Source organism: Zalophus californianus, chromosome 9 (assembly GCF_009762305.2).
Source record: "Zalophus californianus isolate mZalCal1 chromosome 9, mZalCal1.pri.v2, whole genome shotgun sequence".
Taxonomy (NCBI): Eukaryota; Metazoa; Chordata; class Mammalia; order Carnivora; family Otariidae; genus Zalophus; species Zalophus californianus.
Genome location: NC_045603.1, coordinates 64,484,025 through 64,505,453, shown reverse-complemented (window position 1 = coordinate 64,505,453; position 21,429 = coordinate 64,484,025). Strand labels below are relative to the sequence as shown.

Here is a 21,429-nt window from a genome sequence, read left to right as displayed (position 1 = left end):
AACCCAATTAGACTGAAAAGCCTACAGAGGAAGAAGGCCTCCGGGTCCCATCGCTTCCCAGCGACAAGCAGGATACTTACTCTATCCCTCCAGTTACCAGGTTAGAAAGTAGAGAGCTAGACTTTGGCCCTCCTATCTCCACACCCTTCAGAACTGGAAAAGAAGTGTTCTTAGTACTATGACTGCCTGCCCAAAGACACCACTCTGTGTACAAAGCAGCAGCAAAGGGGTATCCCCCACACAGTTGTTCCCCAACTCTCACTACCCCACGTGCTGCACTATGGATATCCCAAAGGATTTCAGAGCATCCCAGAGATGGATTCCCAGGTCTCTCCATCAGAAGAGTGGTTTGACTTCCTTCTTAGCACAGGTCTGGAACCCTAAAAGGTACTAAGTAAATACCTGTCAATTTTCTGCTCTGACCCATCTAGGCACTTGAACTAGAAGTGAGGCAGTGAACCCCCAGAGCCTTCAGATCTTACACCTCAAGTCTGAGAAACTCCTACATACCACACTCACTTTCCCTGTCACTGTCCCCAAACTCTGAAATGAAGGGGACAGTTCTGTCCTCCATCCCACCCAGACCAATCCAAGGCCTTCCACTGGCTCTCTCCCGGCTCATGTTGGAAACTCCCTTGCCCAAATTATTCTGAAGTAGACCCTGGGCCCAAGTCTTCTGTCAAGCCATAACCGAAGAGCTATTCAAGTTCTGGGCAGATATGGTTGCTATTTGTCCTAAGAGCTAGATGCTGAACATTTATCTTCCAGGTTAAGTCTCTCCCTCATCCCACCATGTGCCCTCAAAAGAAGCTGGAAAGTTTAAGTGAACTGCCACAAGAGGGCTCCCCCCACCTCCTTCCTGGCACCTTAAATGGGAGTACTGAGAGACAAAAGGGACTAGGGCATCATCTTCAGGGGTCAAAAGACACCCACTGACCTGCTATCCAGCTAAAGTCCTCTCCATTACCATTATCTTATGAGGGGCTATAGTACTAGAAGGAATATGCTTACTAATGTATAAATAAAGCACTTGGGAAAGGTGCTCTTACCAGTAACCTTGGTCACCAAGCAGGACTTTTGAGGAGCACAGAGGTAACTGAACACAAATGATTTCTTTCACACTGGTACTTGGGGCTCTCCAACTTACTGTATGCCTAAATCCTGTCCCTTCCCACAACATCAAGATGGGAAGGTCTCTGTCCCCAAAGCTTAAGAAAGTGGTGAGAGTGGGGAAGGCCTCCCTAGCTCACCAAGACCTCACCCACTAAAGGAAGGGGAGCACCATCTTTTTCTTTTCCTGGGGCCAGACAGTAGTAGCAGGAGAGGAAGAACGTAGGGGCAGGAGCAGGCTGGGAGGGCGAAGGCTTGTCCTTTCCCTCAGGACACTGTGGAATCTCTGGATGAGGCTTGGCATCCTGACAATGGGGAACCGCATGCCTGAAGCAGAGGTGATACATGGCCATAGCTGTAAGGAGGATCAAGTTCATTACACCATCCAGACCTTTACCCTTCGTGTTTTACCACTGCCAAAGTCCAGAACTAGATGGGTGAGGGGACTCCAACCTATGGATGAGGGGACCCTGTTCCAACCGGAAGCACCTGATTACACAGGGCTGGGGAGATCTGAGAGTGGAGGCAGGGTGGGCCACTCCAAGTTCAGGACCCTCTAGCCAATGAAGTCCCTAATGTCTACCAACAGGTGATAAACAAGGCTAAGAACAGGATGAAATCCTTTACAACTAAAAGAGCAAAGTCACGAAGCCCTCGCATTCTGGTGCCCAATTCATTTAGGCTCCCCTCCAGAGTATGATGGAAAGTAGTAAGCAGTGTAGAAATAAGCCTAAGTTCCTCCATAACCTCACTCTCCCCCTGTCAAGTGTACCTTTTACCCCTCTGCTGAGAGAAGGAGCAGTCTAGAGAGAGGGACCAGAGACAGAAGTACCCTCACCATTTAAATACTGTCCCATGCTGCTGCACATCAAGGATGAAGGTCTGCTCCAAAGCTGCATAAAACAAGTTTAATTTCCAACCAGGGTCACAGTCATCGCGTATCCCACATTTTGGGCAAGGAGAGAGAAGGTGAGTTATTAAACATATACAGTCTACATTCCAGAGGAGAAAAAAAGAAGAGAAAAACCAGAACTGCAGTTACTACCGTAACACCACAAAACAAACTTTGGGGGGGGAGGGGGGCGCAGAGGGGAATCTCTAGGGGAAAAAAAAGGCTGTAACAAAGGAAAGCATAAAATTAAATCTACCAGAGGAGAGTGTGGGAGGGAACAGGCAAAAATGGAATGAGAAACCCAATCCAGAAAGAGCTTTTAGGAGAATGGGAATGTAGAAAGGACCACCCACCCCTGCCAAGGGCCTAGCAACCAGGGATACTACCAAGATTACTTACTGCCCCCTGCTGGATGGATCCTTGAGCAGCACCAAGGCAACCTCCAAGGCTGCTTCCTAACACCCTCAGGCCCACTGGTCTCTGGAGCCCCCCAAAAACAAGGTAGGGGTGGGCCTTAAATAAGAAAAACCTAATTGGGACTGCCATCTAACTAGGGAGGGTCAGACTGGGAGGCAGAAGAAGAGGTAAAATCCTCAGCTACTGCAAAGACCAAGAGTGGGGAATCCTAAATAGGAACGAAACAAGGAAAGGGGAGACAGGCAACAGCAGTGAATGAGTTGAGAAGGCAAAGGCAACAGTTCAGGAGGGGAGAGGCAACAGGGGCAGGAGCAAAAAAATGAGGAAACAGAGGCAGAGGCAAAGGAAAGGGGTGGAGGGAAGCATCCGTGCGGTCAGGGGAGTGAATACATGTTAAAATGAACTAGAAGCTCCAGCATACCTCTCCCCTCAACCCTGCCACCAAATACACACACACACACACACACACACACACACACACACACACACACACACACACACAGGCCTAGAGATCAGGAGACCTGCACACTCCCACTGCATCTTGGGTAAATAGTACATCACTAAGGAACTGGCACTGAGGGAGACACCCCTGGAACCTCTTTCACAGTTCAACCTGGGGTAGGGTGGGGCTACTGATCTGCCTGTTGTAGACAAAGGTGGCAGGAAGCCTGGCCTCAGGGGTGTAGCTTGGGACAGTCCTTCTGGGAAGGGGTCCCTCAGCCATGCTGGGGGGGTGGGGGGAGGGCAGGGTGCCGGGGCCCTGACCATAGCAGAAAGGTTATGGGCGGCCGTTTTGGAGCTCAGGGCGCAGCCAGCACACACAGGAGCCCACAGAAAAGCCACGGCTTCACAGAAACCGCAAAGTCAGGACCTGGGCCAGGACCTCAGGGACAAGCGCCCCCTGTAAACAGAGAGACGCAGTAGCAGCAGCTTCTGAACAACTACATAGTAATGGGGGGAGGACCCTGAAGACCACTGCATCCCACCAGCACCAACAACTACTTCAGAGTTCGAATTTCCTCCACTCCAACCTCAAATGGATTCATGGGAAGTGGCTGAAACGGGCAGGAGAAAACTGTTGGGGTGGAGTGAGGAGGGACGGCAGGATAGTCTGAGGGTCTAGAAACAGAACAGAAAATTTTAAGCCTTCAGCACATCCTAGACTAGAAAAAGAGAGAAGTAGAGAATAGGGGAATTGAAACTGAGGTCTGCTATGTCACCCCCACTCCCCTGCTCCCCATTAACCACCCAGCCAGCCCCGGTCAGGTCAGCAGGACTACTAGGGTGAGGAAACTTCTGACAAAGGACAGACGAACCACCCAGTCTCCAAGAGCAGATGGGGGGGGATGGGAAGGCAGGAATAGACTGATCCATGCCTCACCTTCTCCTAACAACACAAGAGGATGAAGATGGGAAACCTGAGGCCCACCCCCCAGTGCCCTGGATCCCAAACACGCCCCATGGTCTTGCTCTCCCCATCTTCCTCACAAGCTCCTGAGGAACAGATCTAAGGATGAGGAGGATCAGCTGAACACTGGGCTGATAAGAGTGAATGGGCTGTTCTCTCCTTCCCAGTAACAAGGCAGGGCAGAATGGCATCTCCTTGGGAACAGTCATCTAGAGATAAAGACCATCCCCCTGCCCTGAACAGGATGGAGAGAGGGGTACAAGGAAGATGGCTGTGGAAAAATCCATCATCTGTCCTATCATCCAGAAAAACCCACCTGCAGAGAGGAGAGGAACCAGCTCAAGACTGGGGCAGCCTTCCCTCTACCTTCTTCCCTTTATCTCACCGACATGGGAGGAACAGATGACAGGCTGGAGTGGGCAGTGACCTGGCTCCCAGCACCGAGCTGCACTCCACACCTCCACCCTGGCCCCCGCATATATATCTCTCTATACATGTATATACACGCGCACACATGCACGCACACACAGAGAGGCCCGTGCAATATCCATGTAGAACAGGGAGAGAGTGGCAAAGGAGAGGAAGACGGGGAGTAGGAGGAACCTGTGGGGAGAGGGAAGGGACTGAGATGCCAAGAGCACAGCAATCAGAGCCAAACGAAGCGAACGGAGAGAATACCCCACCCCCTACCTCCCAAACCCCAGAGGATGGGGGGGGGGGCCACCCATGAAACCATAACAACCTTGTTTTTGTTTTAAATCCGATAAATTGGAATGATTCATCATCAGGACAGCAACTGGGGACTGGTCATGGACAGGGGATGGGGCGGGGGGAGGCAGGGGAGGCAAGGCTCTTGTTGGGCATGCGGACATGATACCCAGGGCCCTGGCCACACTGGCAACGGGAAGGAAGGGGCAGGGCTGGGGCAGGGAGACAGTAGGTGTGTCAGGGATAGGCGGGGTGGTCGGATAGGGCTGCCTGGCTCTCACTTCTTGTTTTTGAGCTGATTGGCCAGCCAGTCCAGGCCTTCGTACAGCCCGTCCCCGCTGGTGGCACAGGTGGCCTGAATGTACCAGTTGCGGTGACGCAGAGAATGCAGGCCCAACTTGTCTGTGATCTCAGCAGCGTTCATAGCATTAGGCAAATCCTGGAGCACAAGGGAGACACACAAAAAGGAGGCTCAGGATCTTTCAAAGGCTTCTAGAACACCCATCTACCAAAGAGATGTGTACCAGCACCCTCTCCTCCTCCACTGTAGGAACCAGAACAAGGTCGTAAAGAGCTGCTTTGGATTTATTCATCCCAGAACCATAGATCCAAGGCGCTAAAGGTCACTCCATTGGGGAGCTGCAAACCAAATATGGGGTTGTAGGGAAGTGAAGAGGTGATTCAGGTCTGTCTGACTACAGAAGTGAGGGCAGTTCCACTGAGGTAGACAACCGGGAAGATGAAGGAGGAATCTGAGGTATCTACCACAACAATCCCTGAGGAGAGAAGTGTTGCTAATTAAAGCTGGGTAGGGGACAAGAAGAGGAACATAAAGAAGCCAGCTAATCATATTCCCCCCACTTCCAAAATTGAGAACACAGTCCCAGGGCTTCCCTTACAATGAGCCCCAACGCCCAGGATTTCCACAGCCAGGTTGACCTCTCTCAAATCCAGGGTGGGGAGAAGTCTCACCTGTTTGTTTGCAAAGACAAGGAGCACTGCATCCCGGAGCTCATCCTCTGCCAGCATCCTCATCAGCTCCTCTCGGGCCTCATTTACTCGCTCCCGATCATTGCTGTCAACCACAAATATCAACCCTAGGGAGGCAGAGCATGTGCTGCGTAAGATAGCAGATGAACTCCCCTCATCCCTACCACCAAAAGACAACACCCTCCATACACCCTCCAAGTATTTGCCCCCTTTCCTCCCGTTCTCCCACCCCTAAGGAGCTGCGGCAGGGCAAGGATTGGCTGCCCATAACCAAGAATGACTGCCACACCTTCTGCTCACACCCAACCAACCCGTGCCAAGCTGGGCGACTCATACGCCATACCCTGGGTGTTTTGGAAGTAGTGTCTCCAGAGAGGTCGAATCTTGTCCTGGCCACCCACGTCCCAGACTGTGAAGCTGATATTCTTGTACTCCACTGTCTCCACGTTGAACCCTTTGGAAAAAACAGACAATGGCCACTTGGCCTCCAACACCAGGCCTGCAAACAATACCCCAGTGGTTTGTTTCTGTTTCCCCCAGCCTGGTTCTGATCCTAGCAAAGGAAAGAAAGCTGAGGCTTCCTCAGGCCTAGTATTCCCTGACCTAGTAGCCTAAAGGCCAAAAAAAAAACAACAACAACCCTTAGAGAAAAGGTAGAAGAGGATGAGGAGGGCCAGTCAGGAGGTTCACAATCCCCTTGGTCACATGAGCTACCCTTCTCTGCTCATTCTCTGTCTTTGCCTCTCTCTCCTGCAAAGAAATGACTCAGCCCCACTCCTGTACCTCAGCCATCACGAGTCTGCCACAGCTAAAATGTAGGGCCTGGGAAACACAGTGAAGAAAAAGTGAGCTCTAGTCCTGGAGCCCCAGATGCAGAACCAGTGGACAACGATGATCTGGAGCCCCATCTATAAGGCAAACGTTCTCCCTCCCACAGGCAGGTCTTCACCAGGATCAGGTCCACTGAGGATCTAAACTGAAACAACTCCTGGCCTCTGGCAGGAACATCAAAGCCTTTCACCCGCTTTCCAAACAACACAGAGAACAAACCAGCTCAGTGCCTGAGGGCAACTGTTCAGTGCCAGGCTGCGGAAGTTCCCGCATCAGAGAGGGCCCGGGTAGGTGGGCAAACGGCAGCCCCAGCACCTGCTAGTAAGCTAAATAACCATCCTTCCTTGAATCCCCCCAAGTTGCATAGACTTGCCTGGTGGCCAGGTGGGGGATCTAGGAATAGGCCCCTTGCCTGGCCCAGCTGTTGGCATGAAAGCTTACATCTAAGCTGTGCCCTTACCAATGGTGGGGATGGTGGTGACGATCTCCCCCAGTTTCAGCTTATACAGGATGGTGGTCTTTCCTGCAGCATCCAGGCCCACCATCAGGATGCGCATCTCCTTCTTCCCAATCAGGCTCTTCAGAAGGTTTCCAAAGATATTACCCATGATCACAGCAACCACTTTCTGAGGACAGGAGGGCTCAAGTGGGGGCAGTGGCAGTCTGGTTTTGGCCTGGGCCCTGGTATGGAGAACTCGATCCTAAGGCAAAGAAACATAAACTCATTACCACATCTGCTAGTCAGGATTCCATGTAAATGGGATTTGCCAAAGGCATGGCTGGAATTTATAACAAGCTATGAAGATCCAGTCCCACTCAGACACATCCTGAGTCTTTGGGAGCGGAGACAAAGCCTTGAACACTCAGGACCCCTGCTCTGCCATAATGTACCGGTGTGACTTTGGATGAGTTATTCCCCCCATCCACATCTGTCCCTATAAATGGAGGGGACTGAACTAGATGACTTCTGAAGTCCCTTCAGTTCTGACACTCTATACCATACAAGGCCTTGCAAGACCATGAATGCCCCTCCCTCCCGCAACCTTCCCCTGAGACTCCTGGAAAGGCTGGGAGAGGAGGGAGCGGAATGAGGAGTGGCTCTTTGTGACTCCTGACAAGGTTCGGGCTTGCCAGGTTCCCAAGGTCCATACTCAAATCAAGAGACTTCACTTCTTCCCTTTCCGTATGTCTGCGATTCCACCTTCTTTCCACACACCAAAATTAATCAGGAAGAAATAAGGTGAAAGTTGTGCCCTGTTCATACAACGGTGTGCCTAGGCTACCCCTCATTCCTAGGCTCATCGTGGCCCATCCAAGGACAGCTTCTCCACTTTCTCACCTGCAATGAGGCAGTCACCTCATTCCCTGCCTCCTCCCTAACCCCCTTCGGTCTGTTCTCCACATAGCAGTCAGACTACTTTTAAAACCAAAATCAGGTCATGCTGCTTCTCTGTTCAAAACCCTCTCTTGGCTTCCTGTCTCCCTTTCAGTAAAATCCAAAACCATACCGTGGCTTGCAAGGTCCTGCACGATCTGCATTCCCCTGCTTCTCGTTAGATCTTCTACTACTCTTCTCTTGGCTTACTCCACTTCAATTCCCTGACACTCTCCTGCCTTAAAGCTTTTGTACTTGCTATTCGCTCTGCCCTGAACGCTCCTCTCCCAGATAACCTTCATGGAGCATGCCCTCACTTCCTTCAGGTATCCATTTGAATATCACCTTATCAAAGAGGCCTTCCACAACCACCTCTAAAACACGCACATCACCCTCTACCCCATTTATCCCACTTCATTTTTCTTCATAGCATTTATCATCATCAGACACATCACACATTTGTTTCTTGCTGTACTGTTTTTCCCCTACTACGATGTCAGCTCCTTATCTGTTTTTGTTCACTGCTGTGTTCCTGGTACCTTGACATAGCAGCTGAACAAATGAACTAGAACTCCCAGGGTCTAATACTGACCTTACTAAGCAGCTCACTAAGACTGATTGGAAGCTTATGCCTGGTGCATACTAGGATCTTAACAAATTATCTGCTGAGAAAATGAAGATGGCAGTAAGAAGGACTATGAAGGCACAAACTGCCTATCTTCCCACCCCACCCATTGCCCCCAAAAGACAGAATCCTAGAGTCAATCATTCCCTCTCCTCTTCCCTCCCTTCTCTATGGCACAGGATGGCCACAGAACTGCATCTCTGAGCCAATGAAACAGGGTTCAGGATCGCCCATGGCAGCCAGTTCTCTGTGCCTGCAGGAGACAGGCGTCAGCGGGCAGCTTATTCAGCAATCACCATATGCCAGCTGCTGGCATTCTCTATAGAGTCTGGGAACCAGAGGCACACACACCCCAAACCCAGCAGGCGAAGGAACAGGTCAAGACAGAGTGCACCCAAACCCAAGAATGTGAAAGGTGGATGGGGAGGAATCTGATTTATAAGCTAAAGCATGGGGGTTTAGTGGGAGTTGAGCTGTTTTCTCAAAAACTATTTCAGTTTTGTTTGTTTCCTACTCTCCTCAGTTTGCAGCAAATTCCAGACTAGTACAAAGGAGCCAGATCGACAGCCCCTGGAGACCAAAGTACTAGTTTGTCCAAAAAACAGAAACAATGAGTGCTTATGGAGTGTTTCATCTTCAAAGGCCTTCCCAGACATCCACTAATGAGCCAGGCGTGGTGCTCCTGGTAGGTTCCTCAGAGGAGCCCTGCCCCTGACCCAGAGGACTCACACCCCAGGGAGAGGACCTGGCTCAACCTTAGGGCTCAACTTCAGCCAAGTCGCCCACTAGCCATCCTCCCTGCCCATCCTGCCTAAACCCACCCAGGCAGACAGATCCTAGAGGATCTGTAGGCAGGAAGGGACATCTGCCCAGCCAATAAGATCAGATTCCATCAACCCTGGCAATCTGTAGTAGTCAGACTTCTGGTTCTGCCACCCTCATCTCTGGAAATTAAAACGTCCCCAAGTCTTCCTAGTCTTGATCTTATTTCCTACTCGGCCTCCTCTTCTCCAGTTCCAGACGATACTTTGCTTTAAGGCTTTGGTAGTAGGCTCTGGAGAGGCTGGAGGCTCCAGGTTCTGAATTGGAATTTATACCAGGCATTTATCTTGCTGTCCTTCATGAATGAAACGATTGCTGATTAAAGGATTACCAACTGTTGAGTGGCTGAAAAATACCCCTGGCCCCAAAACATGCACACACTGGCCTTTGGTTTGCTTCTTTGCTAAGCTAGCATGTTAACGTCTTGGTTCAAAAGCTGATCCCAGTGTTACACTTACTTCTCTTTCCTGGCATGTCCCTGAATTATCTGAGCCACTCACGTGGCACTTACTACCTCATGGAGCTTTTTCTTTCTTAGAAGTCTGTACATTTACCGTCTCTACAGTTTAACTGTATTCTCCATGGGCAAGGACTATGCCTTTTATTTTGGATCTGTCCCCACTCCCAGTGCCAAGCCCACTATAGGAGTTCAACCAAGCACAGGGGCTGATTTAAGCCTCCTCTGAGGATGTCCTTATATCATTTCTTCTGCCCTAGCAGTACTTGGTATCTCTGTGTGAAGCACAGATGGTTTCTTAGATACCCTGTCAATTCTTGGCCATTTTCCACACCATATTTGACCCCAAGACTGGTTTGGAAACACCACAAAAGGACTAGAAGACTAAAATCGATGGAATTTTCTCTTGCCATTTAATACTCAATGGGCCTGATGGATAACTGATGAAATGCCCACGTAGTCACTGTGTGTCCTCTGGGGGCAGCGCCACACCTTGAAATTAGTGGACATTATGACTCCTCTTTAATACAATCAGGAGCCAGACTCAGATGAGCATTCCAAAGCGGGTGTTGGTTTTCTTGTCCTGGCTTTCTCTGTCCCTATCACCAAATAGCATGCTGCCTCTACCACGAGGATGGTGGCAACTTTCAGCTTTGTGTCATGAACACAAATCCTGGGTTATATAGCCGATTTTTACTTTCACCCATAATGCATTCCTAAAAAAAGCTCTGGGAAGCAGAATGAAAAAAAAATACATAAACCCTGGATTGCTTCCCTACGTACTGTACAGCCTATAGTTACTCTCTTTTACCACAGATGGCACTCCTGTGTTGAAAGGGCAAAATGCCAGGGCTCCACAGGCTGTGAGAAACCAGGAATCAGCAGTTAAAACTGAAGATGAGTGGCTTAGGATGCAAAATGGACTACAGCAATATCCCTATTATTAAAAAAGTATATCTCAACATTCTATTTTACAGCCACAAGCTTTGTTATCAGTGGTACAAATAACAAGAGCTCTTAAGATGTGTTCCAGTACAATCCGTGTGGACCACTGCAGGAGTTCAATCAAACACATTGCCTGATTTAAGCTTCATCTGAGGATGTCCTCACTGGCGACTACTTACTGCCCCCTAGTCCATCCTCACCCCCCGCCCCCACCAGGAGAGGCAGGCTGTTGCCATGACTGCTCAGCCATCCTGGCTTGTGTGTGTTGCAGGAACATGCCTGCCTCACTCTCCAAGTGATTCTGAGAGTCACACTCAGTCTACCACACACAACTCCCCCGACCTGACTCTGGTGGCTGACTCAGGCTTGCGTCCTATGACACCTACCTCTGAGGGGACTTCTGATCTGACACCACCTCCTCCTCTTCAGGCTGCATGGGTCCAGGGAAAGGAAGACCAAGGTCTCCCAAACCCTCTACTGCCAGGTAGGTGCACTAAAAGCAGCTTTGTTCCCAGACAATTTTCACCTTGAGATATCACTAATAGATATGCTATTTTTAGTACAGCCAATGGAGCAGACCAATAAAATGTAAGGAAACAAAAGCAGGGTCTGCCTGTACTTGGTTTCCTTAGCACAGCTGGCTTGTGACCTCTATAAACTTTCCAAGTTTTTGTCTCAAGAGCACTGTAATCACAAGCACACAAGAACTCCTAGATTAATATCTCAATGACTTCTACTGGACTCAGAGATTTCCCAAAGCCAAGAAACAGCTTCTGATGTCAGCTTCCATCCATTCACTAAGCACTTATTGGGTATACGGAACTAGGGATACAGAGAGGAAGACAACTTCTGCCTTCATGAAACTCAGTCAGTGGGAGAGAAAGACAAGCAAACAGAGAATTACAAAACAGCACGAGAGTAAGAGTGGAACAAGCACACAGTATTATGGGGACAGCAAGCTGGAGCAGTTAACCAAGACTAAGGAGTAAAGGGCAATTCCCAGACATGATTCTCAGGTCAGCGCCCCCCCCCCCCCCACAAGCTGACTCTGACAGAATAGGAAGTAATCAAACAATAAAGAAGAGGGAGTGGGGGAGAGGGAACATGTGTCAAAGGCATAAAGACCTGAGTTAGAGACAGCATTTTTTACTAGCCAAAGCCAGGCACAGTTGGGAGTCAGTTTATTTGGATGCCGCATGGTGAGTAAAAGGAAGTGACGACACTGGAGAGATAAGAAGGGGCTAGATCATGAAGGGCCTTAAAGGCCATACTTAGTAACACGATCTAGTATGTGCTTTAGAAAGACCATTCTCTCTGAGCACCTGGCTGACTCAGTCAGTAGAGGATGCAACTCTTGATCTCAGAGTTGTGCGTTCAAGCCCCATGTTGGGTGTAAAGCTTGCTTTAAAAAAAAAAAAAAAAAAAAAAAGGCCATTCTGGCAGTCATTTAGGTTGTAAATTAAAAGGGGAAAAAGACTTGAGGCAGAGAGACCATGTGGGAGGTACAATACAGCCGAAAAATCAAAAGTTCTTAACCACAGGAGGCAATAAAAACGAAAAGACAGATTTGAAACATCAAAACAGGGCGCTGAGGTGGCTCAGTCAGTTAAGGCTCTGCCTTAGGCTCAGGTCATGATCCCGGAGTCCTGGGATTGAGCCCCGCGTGGTCGGGCTCCCTGCTCAGCAGGGAGTCTGCTTCTCCCTCTCCCCCACACCTTGTGCTCTCTAAGTAAAAATCTTAAAAAAAAAAAAGAATCAAAAAAATAAATTAAAAAAATTTTTTTAAAAAGAAAGCATAGTGTTCTGAATATTCAAGGCTCTAGCTGTAGGCATTGGAGCAGCTATGGAATATCAGGAGATGAAATGGTTGTAAGCTGGTCAGTTTCTAAGAATAGGGCGAGCTGAAAGCTTTGTTAGAGGGCAGTGCCACGGAACGTTCCAAAGAAACAAATGAGTCTAGTTTTTATCTGGTCACTTTTTTATCTGGCCATATATTCTGAAACAGCCCCAATTCTCTGTTGATTCTCTTGCTCGTTGTCCATGGGAAAAGGGCTGTCCATGGGGCCACAGTGGAGCTCAGTCTCAAACTTGAGATCATGACCTGAGCCAAAACCAAGAGTCAGACTTAACTGACTGAGCCACTTAGGCGCCCCTTTCAGGCCTTATTTTAATTTGCCTTTTCTACAACCTTTGATCCTCCTGCCCTTTTTTTTTTAATGTTTTTTCCTCACTGGTGTCTATGATGTCTTACTGTCTTGATGTCCTTTTGGCCCCTCTGGTTGCTTCTTACTCTTTCCTGGCCTCTGTTTTGCCTACTGATTTAAATGTTGATGTGCCCCAAGTTTCTGCCTTTGGCCTTTTCTCTTGTCCCACTGTACACACTCTCCCTAGATCTATCAGTTAGAGTAGCATCAGTTGCAAAAGACAGAAGACACACCTGTGGCTTCAATGACAAGTAGATTTATTAAAGCATATAGCTTGAAGTCTAGGTAAAAAAAGCCAGACACAAAAGGAGAAAATTGTATTATTCCATTTATATGAAGCACCTAGTCAAATTCATACAGACAGAAGTAGAATGGTGGTTGCCAGGGGATGGAGGTAGGGGAAATGCAGGTTATTGGTTAACAATTACAGAGTTTCAGTTTGGGAAGATGAAAAAGTTCTGGAGATGGATGGTGGTGATGGTTGCACAACAGTGTGAATGTACTTAATGCCACTGAACTGTGCACTTAAAAATAGTCAAAACGGTAAATTGTGTTATGTATATTCCCCTACACACACACACACACACACACACACACACACACACACACACACACACACACACACACACACACACACACACACACACACACACACACACACACAGAAATCTAGAGCTAGAGTGCTTGTTTTAATCCACCAGCTCTACAGTGTTATTAAGGACCCAAATTTTCTCCATTTTTCTGCTCTGACATCCTAGAGTTCTTATGTCTGTCTCTTCACGCTCTCAGAATGACTCCAGCATCTCATTCTTCTACATCAACATCTAAAGGCTGGACAAGAGAATGTTGCCATATGTCTTTTTTTTTAAGATTGAGGAAAACTTTCCCAGATGCTCCCAGGAGACATTCCCTATATTTTATTGGCTAGAATTAGTACATGACCATTTGCGACTCAGTCATTGGCAAGGGAAATGGAATGCCCACATCCCTTAGGCTGATCAGTTTTCATACCGTAGGGTTGGGGAAGGGTATCCTTATACCCCCACCCCAACATCTTAACACATTAGGGGTTGTGTTAGAAGCAAGAAGGGGAAGAATTGCTCTTTGGGTAGATAGCCAGTAACTGCTGTCATCCTGGATCTTGGTTTCTCTTATGGCTTCAGTTACCATCTGTGCAGATGATTCCCAAATACCCAGGTCAGCCTTTCTCCTGAACTTCTATCTTAGCACCTCAAAATCGAAGTTTAATCTAAAAATAAGTATCTTCAGCGCACCTGAGTGGCTCAGTCGGTTAAGCGTCTGCCTTCGGCTCAGGTCATGATCTCAGGGTCCTGGGATAGAGCCCCGCGGTGGGCTCCCTGCTCAGCAGGCAGTCGGCTTCTCCCTCTCCCTCTGCCTCCTCCCCCTGCTCATGCTCTGTCTCTCTCTCAAATAAATAAAATCTTTAAAAAAAATAAAAAATAAAAAATAAAAACAAATATCTTCAATCTCAGATTTGTTCCTCTTGTATTTCTTGGCTAACGAAGTGCCACCAGATCACCCAGGCCAGAAACCTGGGAATCATTTTTGGCTCTTCTACTCTTCCTTCCTAAATTAAATCCTGTGGGTTCTACTATTCTAGTGTTTCACTATGCTTTCTTAATTACAAAAGCACTGAAATTCCATAAGCAGTCAGCCTAAAGCCCTAATAAACCTTTGCTCCAATCTGGTTCCCACTTCACAGGTCAAAATCGAGCTGCTGGTAAACAGACGACACAGGAAGCTATGGTTTAGACAAGGCCCACCATTACAGAGCAGTCTGAGGATTCAGAAAACAGGGAACTGGGGCACCTTGGTGGCTCAGTCGGTTGGGTGTCTGCCTTCGGCTCAGGTCATGATCCCAGGGTCCTGGGATCGAGCCCCACATCGGGCTCCCTGTTCCTCGGGAGGCCTGCTTCTCCCTCTCCCACTCCCCCTGCTTGTGCTCCTTCTCTCGCTGTGTCTCTGTCAAATAAATAAATAAAATCTTAAAAAAAAAAAAAAAAGAAATAAAAAAGAAAACAGAGCACTCCTTGCTTGGGGAATAAGAGTTATGTGTGATCCCTTAGCACCTCAAACACACTCCTACTCTTAGGACTCACCATAGATGTTTTATTCACATTTATCTGTTTTGCTTTCCAGAGCTGGAACTTCCCAAATAATGTGAATTTAGGGGCGCCTGGGTGGCTCAGTTGTTAAGCGTCTGCCTTCGGCTCAGGTCATGATCCCAGGGTCCTGGGCTCGAGCCCCCCATCAGGCTCCCTGCTCCGCGGGAAGCCCGCTTCTCCCTCTCCCACTCCCCCTGCTTGTGTTCCCTCTCGCTGTGTTTCTCTCTGTCAAATAAATAAATAAAATCTTTAAATAAATAAATAAATAAAATCTTAAAAAAAAATTATGTGCCTTTAACACATTACAGGTCTGCCATACATCCCATCAGTACTGGATGGCTAGGCAGGGCTTAAGGTGGCTAGAGCCCAAGGGCCAGTCATCTCAGCTTGCAAGCACTATGTCTTTCTATTACCATTCTCTGTGTATGCCATGATGACAAAAGGTTGGGGAAGTACTTCACTAAATTATGAGTCCCTTGTCAGCAGGGACCATGACTTATTCATGTTTCATGTCTCCAGCACCATGACTAGTCTGTAGCTAGTGACTAACATGCTTGCTTTTGAGGAGTATGGTTCTACTGATGGTGATAAAACATTTCTGAGGTTGAGGAAGACAGTATTCTAGAGGTGATCCCTGATCCTTTTCCTGTATCTGACAAACTCGAGAAATGGTTGCTATGTTCTCAGAGCCCTAGCCCTAGGGTTCCCTGGATGGGCTTCACAGGCTTGGGGGTGTGGGGAGAACTATATGAGAGGCTCTAATTATGCTCCTCCCCTCTACCCCACCAGTAGAGCAGCTCCATTTTTATCCATGTAATGTATTAGACTTCAAATAAGATTTTATAGAAGGTAACGTTTAATTCCTTTTAACAGAAGAGGAAGAGGGGGTCAAAAACCACTGCAACAGAGAGCAAATGTTCTCCTGCATCCTAAATCATGCTGAAGTTTAAACATCCATGCCTGGGGCGCCTGGGTGGCTCAGTCTTCGGCTCAGGTCATGTTCCCAGGGTCCTGGGATCGAGCCCCGCATGGGGCTCCCTGCTCCACAGGAAGCCTGCTTCTCCCTCTCCCACTGCCCCCCTTGCGTTCCCGCTCTCGCTGTGTCTCTGTCAAATAAATAAATGAAATCTTAATAAAATAAAATAAAGAACATCCATGCCTGATGCTCTAGTGTAAAAGCTCATAAAGGAAGGGTTACACCAGGGTCTCCTCAGTAATGGAAGAGCTAACGGGTACAATGAGATCTGCTCCACCCAGTCATCTTGCCTTTCTTCAGGAATATGGTGATAATGGTGGATCCATGAATGCCCAAGCCATGTCCCTTCGGGTCCATACGGCACAGCAGATCCTTTGTAGAAGTCCAATACAAAGCTCTAAAACGTTCATGGAATCCCTACCTCAGTCAGTTCTTTCCCAGACTATAATGCAAGCCTTCAGACATTTGTGGAACTTCCAAATGCTCCCCATGTTTCTTCATTATCAAAAAGCTTTACTAGCATTCTACCTATATTTGCAACAGATGTTGAAAAGGTATAGCAGGTAGAATTATATATACTGATATTACAACTCTGGACCTTAATACAGTACATTCTGAAACATACTCAGAGGGAGACATTTAAAGGAGATATGACTAAATGAAGAGTGGCCCAGGAAATGGAGGATGCTGAAATACTAATTGAGACCTAAAATAAAGGGGCCCAGGAATCTAAATCCCTGACCTAGGTCATTTAGAGTGCTCTTGTATGAAAGAGTCAACCATTGCTTCAATCATGCTGACTCTTCTAACATGAACACTATTCTTGAGCCCCCACATCCTCACCGTGCATCCAAGTTGATGGTTCAGGGCCCCTGCCTTGCTCCAGCTTCACCTCCCACTCAGGCAGCAGGAGCCGCCTCTGTGAGGCTGATGCTGAAAAAAGATTTCATTGCTCATAAGCCTACGACCAGCAAAGAAAGTCATGGTAACAATCATCCCTCTACACAGGCAGCAAGTTATTCTTTTGTCAACCTCCTGTCCTTTAAGGGAGCCCTAAGTGCTCATATTACCATTGCTATTATGACGATGATTATTAATAGCAACTAACATTTATTTGGGGCTTACTATGTGCTTTGTAAGGTACTAAGTATTTTACATATATTATCTCATTTAATTCTCATGCCAATAATATGAAGTAGGTACTATCATTATCATGTTCTTTACTGATGAGGAAAATGAAGGAGGACAAGTTTTTCACCAAAATCATAAAACTAGTAATTAGCAGAGGCAGGATTTGAACCCAATTTTGTCTGATTCCAAGGTCCACACTCTAAATAACCATACCATATTGCCTCTAAACTGACCCACAACAAAAATGAAGAGAGCCAAAAACGGTGATATGCTTTGAGTCTCGGGCCGCTTGGCATGCATTTCTCAAGGTGTATGGGGAAGCAGATTCCACAATTTCCCTGTTATTTACTCAGCTTTAACAAACCTGGTTTTAAAGAAGTTCCTCCTTCAAAGCAACAAATCCCACCCACTATCCTCTGAGTCCATTTCCTCTTATTATGACTCCAGTGGAAAGAGAGTAGCAGAAATGAACACACACAATATGATCCTCTGTGCACTTGAGACTTCACTTCCACTCTTTCCAGCCCGCTGTCACCCCTCCTTTATGCTTGCATTCAGTTTAATAATAGCAGCTACCATTCACTGGCACCAATGCTGTGCCAGGCACCACATACATACATTGGCTCTCTCCTCTGTAATCTCCAGAATTCCAATTTTGACAATACTCTGAAGGACTTGACATCTTTGCCCACAATGGGGAAGCAGGAGATCTGGGCTTTCGGATAAATAATGACTTTGTGTTCTAGTAATATTTTTCTTTTTTGGGTCTTAGTTTCCATTATCCATGCCTGTTTTGTGCCTCTTAGGAAGGTGGAGAGGCCAAGACTTCGTAATTACAATGCCCAAGGGCCTTTGTACCCTCATTCAGCTATCTCCAGGCACTCTGACAGTCAAGCCATCTCCTTCTCTTTCCTTAAACTGTAGTCAGAAAGCTTGTTGAGTTCTACCCATTAACATCCTGTATTCATCCCAAGAGCCTACTGTTTGCATTAGGCACTGTGGGAGACACAACATGAGATCCAATCCCTGCAATCAAAATGTTTCATCTCTTTGGAAAAACAAGACTTACACATAAAATTTTTGATGATGCAAGGTAATAATTCTATGCTGGGGGCGCCTGGGTGGCTCAATTGGTTAAGCGGCTGCCTTGGGCTCAGGTCATGATCCTAATTGAGCCCAGCATCAGACTCCCTGCTCAGCGGGGAACCTGCTTCTCCCTTTGCTTCTCCCCCGTTCATGCTTTCTCTCTCTCTCTCTCTCAAAAAAAAAAATCTTTGAAATAATAGTAATAATAATAATTTCTATGCTGGGAGGCGGGAAGCATATAAATATGTGATACACAGGGGGCCCTTCCCCCCTAAATCCAAGGTCAATGATTCTGTGAACAGGTGACCTCTGTGGATCAGCTTCTTTCTTAAAATGAGCTTTTAGAGATGTGTTATTCAAACTCAGGTCTAATGTGCAATAACTAATTCACTGCTCCACTCCAGTCATATCAAGTGGAGACACTTACCCAAGAAGCTCAAGACAAAATGGCAGCAAAGATGGTCACTACCTGATTAAGGCCAGGGGAGAAAAGTATGCAGAGACTAGATTCTGTCCTGTTGCACTGACCCAAGCAATCAGACTCCTGCAGCATTCTTCTACCCATAAAACTTTCATGCCATAGACCAGGGGTGACCCAATCCAACAGCAGCGGAGGCAGGTTTTGAGTTACGCTTCTCCCTCAACCAGATGACCTCACTATTTCTTCTCACTCCTGACCACATACCACACTCCTCCTGGCCTGGCCAGAGGGAGACCGGCAGTAATACAACCCAGAAAAAAGGGAACTCCCCCAAAAGAGGAGCTACCACTTTGCTGTGCAAGTGGCCGGGGTTAAATGGGAACTCCACCTCCCCCTCCTTCCCTCAAACATTGGTGTAAGCAATGGCTCCATTTTCTGTTCCGGGAATCCTGGTACTTCCTAAAGAAAGAAAGCGGATTGGAAGACACAAACTCAGAGCCAGCGACAAGCTGCTCCCTCCTCCTGTGAGACCGCCCCCGCTTTGCCTGGGGGAGGAAGGCACCACCTCTCCTCTCCAAGCAAGATCTGATCCCCCCCACCCTCTTCTGCCTCTTCTCCTCCCGCTCCCCACCTGCTGCCCTCGTCCCAACGTGTGGTTCCCAAGACCCAAAGCGCAACCTCTACCGGAATAGTGCCCCTGGGGGTGCCTCACTAGCTTGCCTGGCGGTCTGATCCCTAAACCCCCTACGAACCCCTGCCCCATGAAGGGAGTACAGGGTGTCACCTCTACAAGGCTCTGGTCTCCTAGTACTAAGGTGGAGCAGGAGAGAGGGTAGGAAAAAGCGGCATTCCCTAGCCCTTTAACAGGAAAAGGATACAAAACAGTCATCACCGCCCCCGCATCACCTCTCTCTGGACTGTTTCCCTCCACCTCAACCCCGACCCCTCGTAAGCCCACCTCCTGCAGGCGAGGGGAACCCAACTGCAGCCCGGGTCGCCCCCGCGTGCGAGGCAGAGCACAAATTCGTGAGCGCCCCCCACCCCCACCCCAGCTCCGCGTCCTTCAAACGTGGGGGAAGGCGAGAGACTGGCCCGGCGCCCCCTCCCCGAGCTCTCGGGTGGGAAGGACCACACCGCTCCAAGCCCGGCAGTGCCGCGGGGGGCGGGGGGGTCTATCTCCTCATCCCCCACCCCAAGCCTCTCCTCTACCGGGACCCGCCTTCCTTCCCCAGCCCCTCACCTGTTCCTGCTCCCAGCTCCTCCGCCGCCGCAGCAGCCGCCGCCGCCGCCCCCACAGGTTCCGCTCGGCACTGGTTCCGCTCCCTCCGACTCCCCCAAGCCGATTTCGACAAGACTGCTCCCCTGGCCCCGCTCCCCAGCTCCCTCCTTCCTCTCCTCCACCTAGCACCGGAAGCCGCGACGGCGACAGGAGCTGTGCGGCGCACCCCCACCCCCAGACCGGGATACGTCCCACCTCCCCGATCGCGCGAGAACTGCGCGGTAGCGAGCGGCAGTTCTCGCGAGATCTATCACCATGGCAGCGGCTGCAGCAGAGGCAGCCGGGTGCTGGAGCTGAAGCCTGGGCGGGGGCCGATGTGGGGGCTGCAGGCTGCGGGCGGCGGAGGCGGGAGCCGGGAGCCGGGAAGTGGGGATGAGGCAGTGGGCACTGAGGTGAGAATTCCAAGCTCCAGGGCCATGCCTGAAATTTAAGGACTGGAACTGCATGCTGGCCACGCTGGAAGGGGCTGGGCGGAGACGCAAAGCCAGGAGCAGGGTACGAGTGAAGAGCCCTTGCTGTGACCCACCCTATTCTTCCAGACCATACCTTTATTTCTTAACCACGGCTAGCTGCATCTCCCTGAGAGCCCTTGCTGCATCACTGTTGCTACTCACCCCTCCCAAGCTAAGACTAGGTTACTCAGGGGTCTGAATCAGGAGATCCTTTCCCATGGGGAAGAGGAGAGAGAGGTGATGAATTTAAGAGACTGAAGGAAAGAACTGGACTCTGGTACAGTTAGGAAGTTGGAAAGTGAAAGACAACCGTGGAAGCCTAATATTTAGAGGTGTGGTTTGAGGAAGTGTACCTAGATGACTATGAATTTTAGTATCCCAAGGAAAATGAGACTTTACACCCATGTTTCTCCTCCCCTGCCCACTCCCACCTCCCTTACACTCATTTCTTCATCTGATCTAGACATGCAGAGATGCCTTGGAACAGTCTCTGCTGTGATAAAAGGTCACTAGTAATACTAAGAACAGAAGGTTCTTAAAGTGGCCTCTCTCCTCAGTATAAGGGAACACATAGCTCTTCCCTAAGGCTTGAGCCAAAATTGGTGCTTTTCTGGATTTTTTTTTTTTTGGCCTTATTTCTTGTCTCTTTCAAGAGGAACCAGGTTGGTAGATAGCCATACTGTGTCTATCCCTTGTCCTCATCAATCCCTGATGTATATATTCACCACTCTCTTCCTCTTATCCCAGTCTGTTTTCTCTCTTATTCTAATGTGGAAAATAATATGACCCTAGAATGTGAAGCCGAGAAGACCCTAATTTAACATAGTGAGGGATGATCTGGATAACAAGGAGCATGTTTATAACAGAGTTGTATATGTCCTGAGCTGTTACTCTTAAGGGCCTTTGCCCTGCTAAGCTCTGTGTTGTAAATGGCAGAAGACTTCTTCAGTTTTATTGCAGACTCTTGGATCAGGCCCTGTGATAGTTCCACATGACTACTCTTTCCATTTCTTTTCCTAAAATTTTCACCCCACCAAGTTATGCCCCCACACCAACCACCAAAATTATGCTTTGCACCTCCGCCCTTCACTAGTGCCCCAACCACACCAACATGCCTTTTGAGATTCTGACAGGAGATAGAAATTCAGTGTTCCTGCCAGAGACTTCACATACT

General features: G+C 48.5%; 1 protein-coding gene across 1 annotated transcript; it reads right to left on the bottom strand.

Moving 5' to 3' along the window:
• Nucleotides 1-1,999: 1,999 nt before the first annotated feature.
• On the bottom strand, nucleotides 2,000-19,975 carry ARF3 (ADP ribosylation factor 3). The gene is made up of 5 exons (XM_027593047.2): nucleotides 19,765-19,975; nucleotides 6,817-7,057; nucleotides 5,869-5,979; nucleotides 5,508-5,632; nucleotides 2,000-4,974 (listed from the first exon to the last, which is right to left on the bottom strand). The coding sequence occupies exons 2-5, from the start codon at nucleotides 6,962-6,964 to the stop codon at nucleotides 4,813-4,815; spliced, it is 546 nt and encodes a 181-aa protein (XP_027448848.1). The 5' UTR covers nucleotides 6,965-7,057; nucleotides 19,765-19,975; the 3' UTR covers nucleotides 2,000-4,812.
• Nucleotides 19,976-21,429: the final 1,454 nt, after the last annotated feature.